Source organism: Hyperoodon ampullatus, assembly GCF_949752795.1.
Source record: "Hyperoodon ampullatus genome assembly, chromosome: 2".
NCBI lineage: Eukaryota > Metazoa > Chordata > Mammalia > Artiodactyla > Ziphiidae > Hyperoodon > Hyperoodon ampullatus.
The window spans coordinates 119,080,459-119,095,477 of record NC_136915.1 but is presented as its reverse complement, the minus strand read 5'-3'; the positions used below and the strand labels follow the sequence as shown (position 1 = coordinate 119,095,477).

The 15,019-nt window shown below is 44.5% G+C and overlaps 1 protein-coding gene across 1 annotated transcript; it reads left to right on the top strand.

Moving 5' to 3' along the window:
- Positions 1-9,664: 9,664 nt before the first annotated feature.
- MPZ (myelin protein zero) lies at positions 9,665-13,692 on the top strand (the record flags this gene model as incomplete). The annotated part of the gene is given in 7 exon segments (XM_079697133.1): positions 9,665-9,731; positions 12,079-12,245; positions 12,488-12,701; positions 12,944-13,079; positions 13,237-13,297; positions 13,399-13,497; positions 13,501-13,692. Coding segments are annotated over 7 exon segments (936 nt in total).
- Between the last annotated feature and the right edge of the window lie 1,327 nt (positions 13,693-15,019).

Genomic DNA, 15,019 nt, shown 5'->3' with positions numbered 1-15,019 from the left:
AAAGAATTCAGAGAAAATAATCACAATAATTAAATTGTGCTGAACCACACTAAATTGTCAATACTAGGCCAGTTTTGACCCACAAAAATGGCAATTTCATAGAGCACAACCTAAAATATATAGAGTGATAGGTAAACACAGCAAAATGTTAACAACTGATGAATGTAGGTGAAAGGTATACAGAACCTCCTTGTACTATTCTTCCAACTTTTCTGAAAGTACAAATTATCAAAATATTTTTACTATCTCTTTTTTTTTTTTCCGGCAGTACCACACAGCTTGCGGGACCTCAGTTCCCCAAACAGGGATTGAGCCCGGGCCGTGGCAGTGAAAGCACTGAATCCTAACCACTGGACCACTAGGGAACTCCCTGGAAGTACAAAATATTTCTAAAATTAAATGTTAAAAAAAAAAAAAAGAACCACAAAGAGACAATTGTTGAAGTCAGTAGACTAGAAATGAATATAGCAGAAAGAAAGAGATATAAAGACTAAGGCCTGGGAGCTGCCCAAAATGCAAATCAATAAAGTTAGATATAGCAGAAAAGCTTAAAGTGAGGAAAATTAAGAAAAAATACAGATATATTCTTATCCTTCCTTCTTCTATTACCAGATGAGAAAAATAGGGACCACAATCACTAAATTTTCAGCCAACCATCTACAATTACCTGCTTTCGTACATATCCCCAAAATATCAGTCAACAACCTACTGCTTTTCCCTGATGAAAAAAAGGTTAAATAATAATAATCTCCATATTTAGAAACTTACTTTCTGATACAGAGCAGAGGACTAAGGTGGGCACGGAGGCAATGATGGCCAACACGTCTGAAAGATAAGAGAACCAACAGTCAATACACATTTAGAGACATACTTCAGTATATCAACTTCTCTATTTTTGTACTGTATTAGACTCCGGGTGGAGGGGAAAACTAGGAATAAGATAAAAACAATGACAGTATCAGGATCTTTGAGATTTTTTCTAGTTGAAAAGCTACAACTTTAAATAACTTGAGAATAATCACAAATATTACTCACAAATGCAAAATAAGGTTTTAGCTGAACACAAATAATACAAGGTAAAAGAATAATCAGAGTTGGTAATGTTCAACAAAGAAATACAGAAAGCAAATTTTTTCAAGCTAGATCTTAAAGGAGGTGATGTTTAAAAGACAGGGGTTTAGGGCTTCCCTGGTGGCGCAGTGGTTGAGAGTCCGCCTGCCGATGCAGGGGACACGGGTTTGTGCCCTGGTCCGGGAAGATCCCACATGCCGTGGAGCGGCTAGGCCCGTGAGCCATGACCGCTGAGCCTGCGTGTCCGGAGCCTGTGCTCCGCAACGGGAGAGGCCACAACAGCGAGAGGCCCGCGTACCACAAAAAAAAATAAATAAAATAAAAGACGGGTTTAAAAAAAAGAGAGGGGGACTTCCTTGGTGGTCCAGTGGTTAGCACTCCTCGCTTGCACTGCAGGGGGCAAGCGTTCGATCCCTGGTCAGGGAACTAAGATCCTGCATGCCATGAGGCATGGCCAAAAATAAAATAAAAAATAAAATAAAATTTTAAAAGGGGGGTGGGTACAGAATAAGCCAGTGGCAACACCAAGTACTATACAACTTAGCCAAAGCAGACCCCTGATGCAAATGGATGAATTTAAAAGGTTTAAAGAACAAGGGGTTTGAGGAGGCAGGGTCCTAAGTATTAAGCTGTCATTTTAGGAACTACCAACAAGTTCCAGACAACCGGATGAACTTTAAGTGAAAAAGGCTGTCATATAATAGTGCAAAAAATATGAGAATGTAGATTTCTTTACTATCCACATGAAAAGGTACTTGAAGAAGGTAACACAAGTTTTCTACTAAAAAGTTGCTATTTTTGAAATGTATATATCAATACCGGAACTGCTTTTCAAGTCTGAGACTAAAATGTACCCAGGCATTCTATCTAAAGAGAATTTAACTGATTTTAACTAATTTAACATGGTATTATGAAAAACACATGATCACTACACCCCTTTAACTCACGTTATATCGAATCTTTCCAAAGGTATTTGAGAAAGTTATCAGAGTGAAGCTCTGGGACCAAATACATTGAGATTCTACAGAAGTTTACTGTATATACACTATGTGCAAGGCACTGTGGGGATACAAGATCACATTAAGATCCAATGATCTTCTAAAAAAGCTCATGATGTCCCTCATACCATTGATATTAGATGCATAAACATTTCAAGAACCTTACACTCTACACTAGAACACTAGAAGGGCCCACTATTTGAAGGAAAAATAATCCAACCAACACTTCCTTCAGCTCTTCCCTCTTTCCAGCTTTGGAGGCAAGAGGTGAATACAGACATTGTGTACCCAAGGCTCCCAGAAAGAAAGAAGTGGGAACAAATCTCTTTAAATCAATTGAAGTAATTGTGACTCTGAAGTTGCAGGGCATGCATTCCTCACACCAGGCTACATCCAGTCACTCAGCTACCCAGCAAGAGTTTGCAGATGTGGGTTGGAATCTACAGCACTCTCTGTCTAGTGCTATTGTCTCCCAGACAAATACCAATGTAAGCTTTCCACAAGGCCCTAACAGAAACTAGTTGCACAACTGCATAACCTTATTTGAAATATAAGAGTAGATATCTAATTTATCCTTGCCTTTCATGTGAAACCAGAAACCCTGAAAAGATTTCTTTTTCCACCCAGGAAGAGTGCTTTATATGTTATAGCTAGAAAGTAATAGTACTTTCTTTATTTTATTTTTAATTAACAAGCCAGAACTGATTTCTAGTTAGTGCCTGTCCCTTTCTAAATGCATTATACATGTCTCCCCCAAAATGTAATCATGGCTCAAATTGTTTTTGAAACTCTTCTCTGTACTGAGTCAACAACAGTAATGTAAAAAGAACACTGGACAAAGTAAAAAAGCCAGACTGGAGGTCTAGATCTGCATAAGTTGTATAACTTAGTGAGTCACTGAGTTTCAGCTTTTTCATTTATAAAATAGGATTGATAATACCTACATTATTGGTTGTTGGGAGGACTGCATGAGAAAATGTATAGCAAAGCACTCTCTAAACTGCAATATACCACATACATGTAATTTAGTAATATTTCACTGGTCTCCCAAAGGTCTTTAGAATTCATAACACATTCTTTTTAAAACTCTGCAGTGTAAAAATATTCATCTGCTGAAAATGGATTTCACTTTTGGAAAAAACCAAAAGTTATTCAAAGTCAAGTCTATGTGATCAAATTGAATAAGATCCATTTTTGGTCCAAAACAAGATGTGACTATAATGAGTTTCTCTTGTATGCCCTCTAAACTTGATCTGATGGCATGTCAAAATTTAGTTTCATAAATGTCTGAGGTAACAGCAACATTAAAATGTTTACATAACCTTGAAGGACACAATGAACAGCAATCATTTATATACAAAATTTCTGATTAATTGTATGAGCACCCAACTGACTCCAAAGATACAATGTAAGTCATTCTTGATTTCTTTTCTCTTACATCCCCCCATATATATGCAAGGCATCACCCAATCCTACCAATACTATCTAGAAAACTTCAGTCCATTGTTTTAGTCTGTATCCTCTTCATTTCTCACTAGGACTATAACAGGAGCTCCTGAATTGATCTCCTAGCACCAATCTCTTCCCTGTCATTCAATATTACCAGAGTTAAATTACTGAAAAATAAAGCTGACTTCATCAATCATCTGCCTGAAAGTCTTTAACAGTTCCCCACTACTTATAAGGTTCACACTGCAGTCAAACAAGGCCCTTCTCAACATGACCTAATCCAATTCTCCAGAGCTATTCTCCCACAAGTTCGCTTCAGCCCTCTATACTTCTACCACACTGAATGTTACATTACCCCCCGACAGAGCAGTTTCTTTTGGCCACATGCCTTTGCTCAGGCTATTCTCTGAGTGGACCTCCCTCGCAGCCTGATAAACTCATCCTTCAAGATCCAACAACTCCCAAATGGCAACTTCACCACTCCTTTAGCCTTACCTGCTGCACCTGTCATGCTCCCACATCACTTGTTCATATCTCTAAATCAACATTATGTTGCTTATTAATTAATCCATTTATCTCCTTTGCTAAACTTTGAGCCCCTTAAGAATAGAACTGGAATACTTTGCATCTATAGCACCTATAATAATATGTCAGAAGAGGCTCAAAAAAATGATTTGTGAATTAGTATGCTTATTTTAAAAGGCAGTCTTAAGAATTTAGACTTTAAATAAATTAAACCTTGTTTTTGGAGGTGCTTCACATGTAGCATTTAATATGATGAGCAACGTTTGGAGGGTTAATGACTTGGGGGCTTTGTGCTTAAGTTGCATGAACATTACTAGATAGAAGGCTAGCTGTTCTTAGCTTAGTTCTCTGTCTCGGTCTTGGCTTTGGCAAGTCATTCCCTGACTGACTGCCAATGGAGTTTGTGCTACTTAGCTGGTTATTCCTCCCTAGCTAGTCCATGAACTTTAGGGAGTATACAAAATATAGAGCACTACTCAAAAGCCATGACATACAATACTGTGATAACTAATAATTTTTAGTTAACCAAGCATAAAAATGTTTAGCCAGTATTTCTCTTAAGTGAGTTCAAGTTATCACTATTTTCATTCACAAATGAAGAAACCACAATCATGCAATCAATGACCTTGACTTGTCCAAAATAAATGGAATTAGTGACACTACTAGAACTAGAAACTAGCTCCTAGAATTTAAGGTGCCCTTTCCATAAGAGTTTTGTACTACCACTAATGAATCCTAGTGATGACAGTCCTACACAGCTCAAAATGACACACAGGACATACTCAATGTGTACAGTGATCCTTGGTTTCTAAGCGCTAATCATGAAACTCCTAAAATGAACTGTTTAGACCCAATATGATCATTACAAGCTAAACGTTAATTCCACCAAAAAGCCTGTGACATCTTCTAAAATATGATGTATCAAAGAATTCAAAAGCATTCAATTATGGTCAAACTACTTGTAATAAAGGATGCAATCTGGAAAGACTGGCCCTGACACGTTTTAGAAAAAAGACACAATTGTAAATAAGAGTCAGGGAGAAAAAAAGAAGGATTAAGATAAACCATTCCTGATCTCAGCTCCAAGAGGAATCATTTTGACACAGAGAAAAACTAAATAAAGTCCGTCTATTTTTACACTGGGTGACTGAAGTGGAAAGAGAAATGAAAAGACATTTGGGGAAATCAGGAATTAAATCTCAACTGCATTAAAACTAACTTTCCATAACAAATAGTTTCCAAAAATAGTGCTGGCACGAAACTGTGCTGGGATTTGTACCAAGAGTGTCTAAAATCGCTATGGCTAGAAAGGCTCTGAGCAGAGAACGAGGCCTTGTCGACAATGGACAGTTCAGAATGGAAGACAATCTAGGGTATTTCTCTGGACAAGGAGTTGACACTACAGAGAAAAACTGGGGCATCTATTCCCCTCACCCACCAAGTAAAAAAATAAACAAATTGAAGTTCCTGGCTGCTCTGGGGCAGCAGAGCAACCACTATGGGCGCTATTGCTAATCGTCACCCCGATAGGGGTCTAGGCCTCCTGCACTCTGCCAGGGGCCCGTTAGGAACTGGGACAGTGCCCACTCATTGCCAGCAGCTGGTGTTTGCAGGAGTAAAACGCAAAGGTAAAGTACACCAAGATCCTTCTCCTCGAGGCCCAAGCCTTAAATAAGAGAAGTTAGACCTACTTATTTTCTTGGAGCTCGGCTCTCGCTGCAGCCCCGAGAGCAATCTGGGGAAGAACTATTTTAGAAGTGGGGAAAAACTATTTTAAAAGTGGGAAAGCTGGGCTTCCCTGGTGGCGCAGTGGTTGAGTCCGCCTGCCGATGCAGGGGAACACAGATTCGTGCCCCGGTCCGGGAAGATCCCACATGCCGCGGAGCGGCTGGGCCTGTGAGCCATGGCCGCTGAGCCTGCGCCCGGAGCCTGTGCTCCGCAACGGGAGAGGCCACAACAGTGAGAGGCCCGCGTACCGCAAAAAAAAAAAAAAAAAAAAAAAAAAAAGTGGGAAAGCAGAAGCGGCGAGAGCCCCGCGACCCATCCGCAAGGAGTAAGGAAAAGATAATCGGCCAGGGACCCCGAAGCTCTACAGGGTGCACAGGAGACGCTAGGGGAGGGGAAGGGTCTCTAGGTTTCCAAAGCGCATGGCCTCCACCCACAGGTCCTTTCCCTGCCGAGGCACGAGGTAAACAGCTGTTAGCAAGACGTGAAGGGCCAGTGCAGCTCTCCCGAGAGCCGCCGGCACCGACTCCCACCCCCCACTAAAGTCACCTCAGACAGAGCGCAGCCATCTTGGGTTCCGGCCTGGACGGAAGTGACGCCGACGGCCCCGCCACCTCTGGGCGAGGGGAGGGGAGGGGCTTCTGTCATGTGACGACACCAGCTCTTTCAGAGGATTGGGAGCTTCCCCGGCTCAGCCCTAGTTCCGACTCTTCGCAGGTCTCCTGTGCGCAGTTAGTCTCCGACCCCGCCTCTCTCAGCGGACTTGTAAAAAGTGACAAGTTTTCCGCAGAGCTGCCGCTGGCTCAAATTCTGCAGTCTACGTTTTACCTTTTTGTTTTTAGAGGTGCTTCACAGGTAGCACCTCTAAAAACACACTCATTTTTGTTTAGCACCACAAAGCAGAGGACTTACCCAGATTCTTCACTGAGGACTTCTCAGTCTAGTTTCACGCCTTCCTCCTCCCAGGTGGGACTAAAAAGTATTATAGGGTGACTGAGACATGCAGGGGAAAAGATACTTTCGGCTTGCAGCAACATGGATGAACCAAAAGATTATCATACTAAAGTCAGAAAGAAAAAGACAAATAACATGATATCACATATATGTGGACTCTAAAATATGGTACAACTGAATTTATTTACAGAACAGAAACAGACATAGAAAACAAACAAACATAGATACCAAAGGGGAAAGGAGGAGGGATAAATTAGGAGTTTGGGATTAGCAGATACAAACTACTATGTATAAAATAGGAACCAACAAGGTCTTACTGTATGGCACGGGAAACTTATTCAATATCCTGTAATAAACCATAATGGAAAAGAATATGAAAAAGAATATATATATGACTGAATCACTTTGCTGTATACCAGAAATTAACACAACTTCGTAAATCAACTATACTTCAATTAAAAAAATTTTTTTTGTAAAGATACTTTGGGCTCCTTCCCATTCTTATGTGACCGTCTTCACCAATACAGAGACAGTGCACTAGTTGAGATCCGTGGGGGAGAGAACCTCTCAGAGCACCATTTCCGAGGATGCGGAGCGTCCTCTAACCACCTCGATTAGCTTTATGTCTCACAATTCCTGGGCTTGAGCTGCTGCATGAGCTAGATGCCCACTAACCAAAGACAACGCTCCCTTGTTCCTTGTTTCAGGGCTATGTGGGTGACACCCACTGCCAGAAGAACCTGGGGTGGGGGTGGGGGAGAACTCGCTTTGATTTATATACACAAAAACAGTTTTGAGGAACCCAAGCACAGCAATCACTTCCAGAGCACTTATAACATAAGGGAGAAAACAAGCAAGTGGAAAGGAACGGAAAAGCGCAAAAGTTCTTGAGCCTCTTTTGAGGAGGAAGGGTGAGGAGAAGTGAAGCAGACAGCCCAGAGCAACTCCTGTTCAGCAATAAAAACATATTCGTTACATTAATATTCAGATCTTATTTATATTTAGCACTTATGTACTTTTCCTTTCAGGACTTAAATAGCACAGATTCATTTATTTCTGCATCAAATGAATATACTATTTTGCATTTCTATAGTGCTGGCAAAGAAAGCACTTTAATAAACTTCTGGACTGGAAGGGACCTTACAGGCTCTCCAACACGATTTTCTCTCCAGTGCAGGAATCTCCTCTGTAGTGCTGCTGACAGCTGATTTTCAAAAGTGTGTTCTAACACATTCGATAATGGGTACCTCAAAAAACAAGTTTCATTTAGTAAACAATTTAGTCATTAGGCAGTTGTTACGTTAAAATACAGTTTTCTGCTATTGATCTTCCAGTCATTGATCTTGCTTTGGCTCTTGGAAGCTTCACATTAAAAAATCCAATGAATGCCTCTTTCACTTAGTTCTTCAAATGTTTCACTAACGTATTTGTCTTAAAACTCAGCTCTGACCATGTAGACACTCCCATTCCTAACCCCAAATACCATCCCAAAACCATCAGCAAAATTCTTATGATGTACAAAATTAAATCCACCCCCTTTAGTCTGTCATTTAAGGCCCTCCACAAACTGGCTTCAACTTTCCTGTACAGACTCCTTTCCTCTCATGCTTGCTCAAGATGCCCCAAATCGAGTAAAAATGGAGGACACCAGATATGCCCTGAATATTCCCAAAACTTCACAAACCTACCCATCACACACACACACACACACACACACACACACACACACACACACACACACACTTTCTTATCTCTTTGTCTTTGCTTTTGTTGTTCTATATGCCTAGATACCCTCACTGCCAATTTCTCCTTTTCAAAATGGCATGCATCCTTAAAGGTTGGTCCACATCTAATATTGCCTTCTAGACATGACTCCCCCTTCCTCTGAACTTCATTTATTAAATGAAAGTTATTGATATTTTTGTGTTTAATCTCTGTTACATAACTTAATTTTCCTAATGTAGCTCTATGGGCCCTCACTTATACTCTCAGCACTTTGTTCCTCAGTCTGCTATACCAAGCATCATGGTTTATTATATTTCATTGTTAATGGGTTTGTCCTCTGATTCTCCCCTCTGCCTCCCCAAACTAAAATTTGAACTCCTTGAAGGAGGATCTTAATTTTTATTCCTCTTTCTATTACTCACATACCCACATATTCACATACTCATATATGTAGCTGGCTGGCACTCAATATAATTTTCTTGCCTTGCTCTTAACTGAAATGGACTTAAACTGCAGCATGAGGCAGTGAAGGACTTCCTGAAAAAAAGGGAAAGATCAAGGTATTCTTCCCTGGGTATTTTCCCACGGAAGAAAGTTTTTTATCTGGAAAGAATCACCCAAGATGCAGAGAGATAGGAAAAAAAAAAAAAAAGACACCCAAAGGACTTGGTCATCTCAAGAAGCCTGTAATGCAGCCCATAGTAGTGAAGATAACAGGGATATCCTGTTTTGAAAGTTCTCTGGGGGAAACCTGCCTCTAACTCCTAGAGCTCTAGGGGAGCCACTCTCAGGCATGGAGGCTAGGGAGGAATCCCTTTTCATAGCCTTAGGATTCAGGTTCCTCCGCCCATCTGTCCCTCAGAGAAATGTGTTTGTGTCCCTTTTTCTGTCCCTCTCCCTCACCCCCCACCCCGACATTCCAGCCTGGGGCAGGGGGAGGCCAGCAGACACAAAGCCCTCAGTGTATGGGGTGGTATGTGTCCCCCCCACCCCTCCACCCAGAGGACACAATGCCCCTTCTGCTCCCTGCGTTCTGCCCCCCTCCTCACCACCTCTCAACTGCACATGCCAGGCTGCAATTGGCTACTGGCTCAGGACAGCCCCCTCATACTGGGGCCCTGGGGGATTTTAAGCAGGTTCCAGGAACCCCCGCTCAGTTCCTTGTCCCCCACTCTCCCAACCCCGCAGACGCTCCGGGCCCTAGCCCTGCCCCAGCTATGGCTCCTGGGGCTCCCTCTTCCAACCCCAGTCCTGTCCTGGCTGCGCTACTCTTCTCCTCTTTGGGTAAGTTGAGCCACCCCAGTCTGGGGGCCCCGGGGCTCAGGTTGTCTCTCAGCAACCTTCCCCCAGCCTTCGCTGTGCTCCTCACTGCAATCAAAGAAAGAGTGAGCAAGAGCAGGAAGGTGATATTCTATGCAGAGAAAATATATATATATAGTTTGGAGGGAGGCTGTAACGGTAAAGGTGTTCTGTGAAGGGAAAAGGGAAAAGAGTGTAGAGAGCTTCCCTGAGGTGGACCTGACTGCACCCGGGTTGGAAACCAGTAACATGCCCCCAAAGCGGTGGTGAAGACCTAGTAGGAAGCAATGTTAGAGCTGGGTAAGGAACATGTTCAGACATCTGGTTTCTGGTCCCTACTCATTCCCTAGTCGTGCAGAAGGTACCTTAACCTTAGTTTCCCTGAAGAGAAAAGTCAGGGAATGTGATCTAAGGAAGGAGCCCAAGGTTTGTGGTCCCAACTCCTCTGATCCTTTGTCTCTTGGTGCCTCAGTTTCTCTCTGTGGATCTGTTGTCCATTATGTGGGTGAACAGAGTAGAAGGGAGGTTCTATGAGATTCTAGGGTCTTGTCTCATCTAAAGCTATCTTCCACATAAGTTGACCACCCCCTTCCTTGCCCCACGGAAGATGTTGGGTGAGGAAGAGAAGTTCAAAGCAGAGTTATCTGAATGGATTGTTCCCTTCTCCAAACTGCCCTGAAGCCTAGTGCAGTGGGTGAGAAGTAGGGCAAATGGGGGGAGGGGAGGAAGGGCTGGTTAGAATGTCTGAGATTCTCTGCTGTCAGCTCCTTGAGTCCTAAACCTAGAAGCTAGACTCTTCTGGACTGTACTGGACTATTCAGAGGTATCCTGAGAAAATGTTAAGGATAGGGAGTTGGAGAAGGGCGTGGTGAGGGAAATGGGGAGAGGGGATCTTGGAGTATAAGACGGAGAGAGAGTTCTGTCCCACTCATAGCACCACTGAACAGAGCTGAAGGGCAGTGGTTGATATTTGAACAGGAGGAATAGAAGTTAGATCCAATGAATAACCTTCCTTGTTACATTTGGGATACCCAAGAAGGCTCAAAGGCTGAGTCCCAGGAGGTGAGTCACTGGTATTGCATGCTGAGGTGGGAGATTTGGGACTATGGACCACGGGCAGGGGTGTGGGGGGCAGTGAGGGGAGGGGAGGCATGAGCCCCCGACATTGGTCAGTGGTCAGACAATGGGTCTCTATTTATTTGGTTGCTTCCTCCCCCTCCCATAGAACAAAAGGGTCTACAGTTGCCCCCAGCCAGGGCCAGCCCACACACATAATCTCCCTGGAATGGCCTTGTGTGGGTGAGCCTTGGGAGTGGCACTGGGCCGAAATGGCCAAGAGGAGGGTGAGGAGGGTCAAACCAGAACCACAAGGGGCTCAAATGCAGAGTCATCTGAGCTTTGGGCTTGGGGGTCCTGCTCTGAATCAAGCTTCCCCTGAGAGGGATATGAGGTCCTTCCCTCCGTGACCTCCCCCCCAATCAAGAACAGCTGTATGGCAGTCAGGGATTCAGCAATGAAAACAGCTGGGTCAGGGAAGAAGACTTACATTCTCTAGTTATCTTCAATTTTTCTGCAAGACATTTGAGTTTGTTGTACTGTGAAATACTATGTAGCTGTTAAAAATAATATTGATCTGTACGCATCCAAGTGGAACACTCCCAACAGATACATATATTCTTTTTATACATATGTTCTTAAGCAAAAAAAAAAGTAGACTATAATGCAATGTATGTTAAAAAAAAAAGAAAGAAAGAAAAGAAAGCCCAGAGAAAGAAGCTATTTCTTATAAGTATATGTGTATCTTGAGTTTATATTGAGTCTGACACATAGAAAATGGTTACACATTAAACTGATAACATTGGTAATATCTGGGAGGGGACTACAGGAAAGGAATTGGTCAAGAGAGACTTTATCTCTCTTTATCTCTATTGCTTGAATAGTTACAAGAAGAATGCACTATGTGTTACCTGTATAATTTATAATAAGTTTTAAAAATTGTAAAGCCTGCATCTAAGGGATAGCTTAAGAATTAGATACTGACCCAAAGGGAAAGTTAGACTTGGAGACAGAATTCAACTTCTGGAAGTCCTCAGGAGAATTCTGGTACTGCTGATTTCATTTCCTCTATGAACATGCTGAAGAGCTTGAACCAACACAGCATTTCCACTCATCTATTCAATTAGGCGAGACAGACCTGGACCTCAGAATTCGTCATTTCTGTCCCAGTCTTTTCTATGGCCTCTGACTCAGGCTTGACTTCCTATTGATCTCACTTCCTCTATATCTCTTTTTGGGCCCACATGTGCATCTGATTCCCCCTCTATGTTTGCAGTGCTCTCCCCAGCCCAGGCCATTGTGGTTTACACGGACAAGGAGGTCCACGGTGCTGTGGGCTCCCGGGTGACCCTGCACTGCTCCTTCTGGTCCAGTGAGTGGGTCTCAGATGACATCTCCTTCACCTGGCGCTACCAGCCAGAAGGAGGCCGCGATGCCATCTCGGTGAGTGCCTGGGGGGAATCCTGAGATTGCATAACAGAAAGGGTGCTTCAAAGAACCACAGAAAAGAGAACTTGGGCTAAGGAAGGGGAAATCCTTTAGGAGCCATAACCCCATCGTTGGCAAGGTAAGTGGCAATCTTTGTCACACTGACTAGGGCTGAACCTCTTCCCAGCATTACCCTCACCAGCCCAGAATCCCTCACCTTGAAGCTAGAAATACATGCTTCCCCTCATTCCTCATAGATCTTCCACTATGCCAAGGGACAACCCTACATCGATGAGGTGGGGACCTTCAAAGAGCGCATTCAGTGGGTAGGGGACCCTCTCTGGAAGGATGGCTCCATTGTCATACACAACCTGGACTATAGTGACAACGGCACTTTCACCTGTGACGTCAAAAACCCACCAGACATAGTGGGCAAGACCTCTCAGGTCACGCTCTATGTCTTTGAAAAAGGTGTGAGAGGAGGTGGGATGTGGGTATGGGAGGGAGTTCAGAGAGGGGATCGGGCCTCCCTGAGAGGCTGGGGGAAGGGGCAAAATGCCGGGGCTAATGCCCCTCAGGCTCTGGGAGAGTGGGCAGAAGGCATCCTTGGTTGGGATGTCTTACAACCCAAACAGTAGGGAATAGGTGTGGGGCTAGGAACCAAAGATACTTGTCCCTGCTCATTCCCCCACTTCTTTTCCTTCCCCTTTTAGTGCCTACTAGGTACGGGGTGGTGCTGGGAGCCGTGATCGGGGGTGTTTTGGGGGGTGTTCTATTGCTGCTGCTGCTTTTCTACCTGATTCGGTACTGCTGGCTACGCAGGCAGGCGGCCCTGCAGAGGAGACTCAGGTAAGGGGCGGAGCCGACTCCCCTTCCCCAACCCACTACTCCCCGTCTGGGCGGAGACTAACCCAATGGGTGGGAGGGCCAAAGGGAAAAGGAAGCCTTGACCCCTCCGTGAGGGGCTCCAACAGGGCCAAATCCATAGCACCCCCTTTCCCTGCAGTGCCATGGAGAAGGGGAAATTGCACAAGTCTGTGAAGGACTCGTCGAAGCGCGGCCGGCAGGTTAGCGGGACTTGGGGTGCCTCCGGGCAGCAGTCAGGGGCAGGATGGGAACAGTCAAGCCCCACCAGACCGGTAACTGATGCGTGCACTCCTCCCCGCAGACGCCAGTGCTGTATGCCATGCTGGACCACAGCAGAAGCACCAAAGCTGCCAGTGAGAAGAAGACTAAAGGGTTGGGGGAGTCTCGCAAGGATAAGAAATAGCGGTTAGCGGGCCGGGCGGGGGGTAAGGGGTCAGGGGCGGAGGTTTCCAAAGGCTCTCAGATGGTGGTCATAGAGATGGAGCTACGAAAGGATGAGCAGAGCTCGGAGCTCCGGCCTGCTGTCAAGTCCCCCAGCAGAACCAGCCTCAAGAACGCCCTCAAGAACATGATGGGCCTGGACTCAGAAAAGTGATCACCCCCCCCCCCGACCAAGGCCCTTCCAGAAAAGGGGGACCTAGGCTCCTCTATCCTCCGTCTAGGTGCTTTCCTCCTTAGCTCCCCAGCCCTGCCCAGCCCTCACTTCCCTTTGAGATGTAAGTTTCATTCCAAAATTCATTCCCCAGGCACTTCATATTCTCCCCCACCTTCACCCCCTGGCTTTCTGGAAGCCCAGGGCTCCATCCTATGCTTCACCTGCCCCAGGGACTGTGTGTTTGGTGCCCATTCCTCTGGCGCTGAGAAGAAAGGGACCTTGCTACCCCCTGCCTCAACTCCAAGCCACCTGATATTCCCATCCCCTGCACCACCTAGCCTGTCCCTTTGACCCTCTTCTCTCTGACCCTCCCTCCCCTCCATCAGGTGGCCCAGCTCCAGACTCTGCCCTCCCAGCTAACACCCAGGTCACCCAGATCAGATTCTCCTTCAGGTTTTATTTAGGTTGTTAGTTATTTTTTATTTTTTAATCCATTCTTGTTTGTTTGTTTGTTTGTTTATCTGATCTGTGCCCATGCTCTACCCTCCCCCCATGACTGAGTACCAATGACGTCATGTGGCTTTGGCAATTCCCCACCCCCCATTAAATCCTTAATGGAGAGCCAGCCCAAGCAGAGGGACCCCTGATCCTCAAACCTCAGCTACAGGAATGGTGCCCCCTGACCACTTTGGAGCACTGTTCTGGGACTCAAGGCCACGGGAAAGGAGAGAGAGAGAAAAAGGATCTTCATAGGTGAGGGGGTTGAGGAGGGGACAAATGAGCCTTAAGAAATAGCTTTTAAATAACCAAAGAAAAAGCAGGAAAAACAAATGGGAAACAGGGGGGAAAGGGGAGAGGCTGCACTCCTAGCCACAGGGGATTCTTAGGATTTTTCTACATTCTGTATATTTCTTCTCAAACCCCCAAATCTCCTTAAATGTTTAATAAACACTGACATTTCCAGAAGCTGCTGCCTCCATCTCCAATTTCCTCATTCTTCTGGGAATAATCCCTGCCCTTTTTCCCATCCCCAACCTCCCACCTTCCCCAATCCCTCTCCTCCCCAACTCCTTCTTCTCCCCAACCGGTTTCAGTTGTTAAGAATTTGATTTCATGGCATGGGGTTACATAGTATCACGGAAAGAACTCTGAAATAGGCTCATAAGACACATTCATACATTCAACAAATATTCAGTGAGTTTGTACTATAGTACACAGAGTTCGTACTATGTGCTAAACTGTGTGTCAGGCTCTGCGTTTACATGGGTTATAACAGATTCCCTCTTCACCAAGATCTATATTTTTAAAATATCACAGCCACTCACAA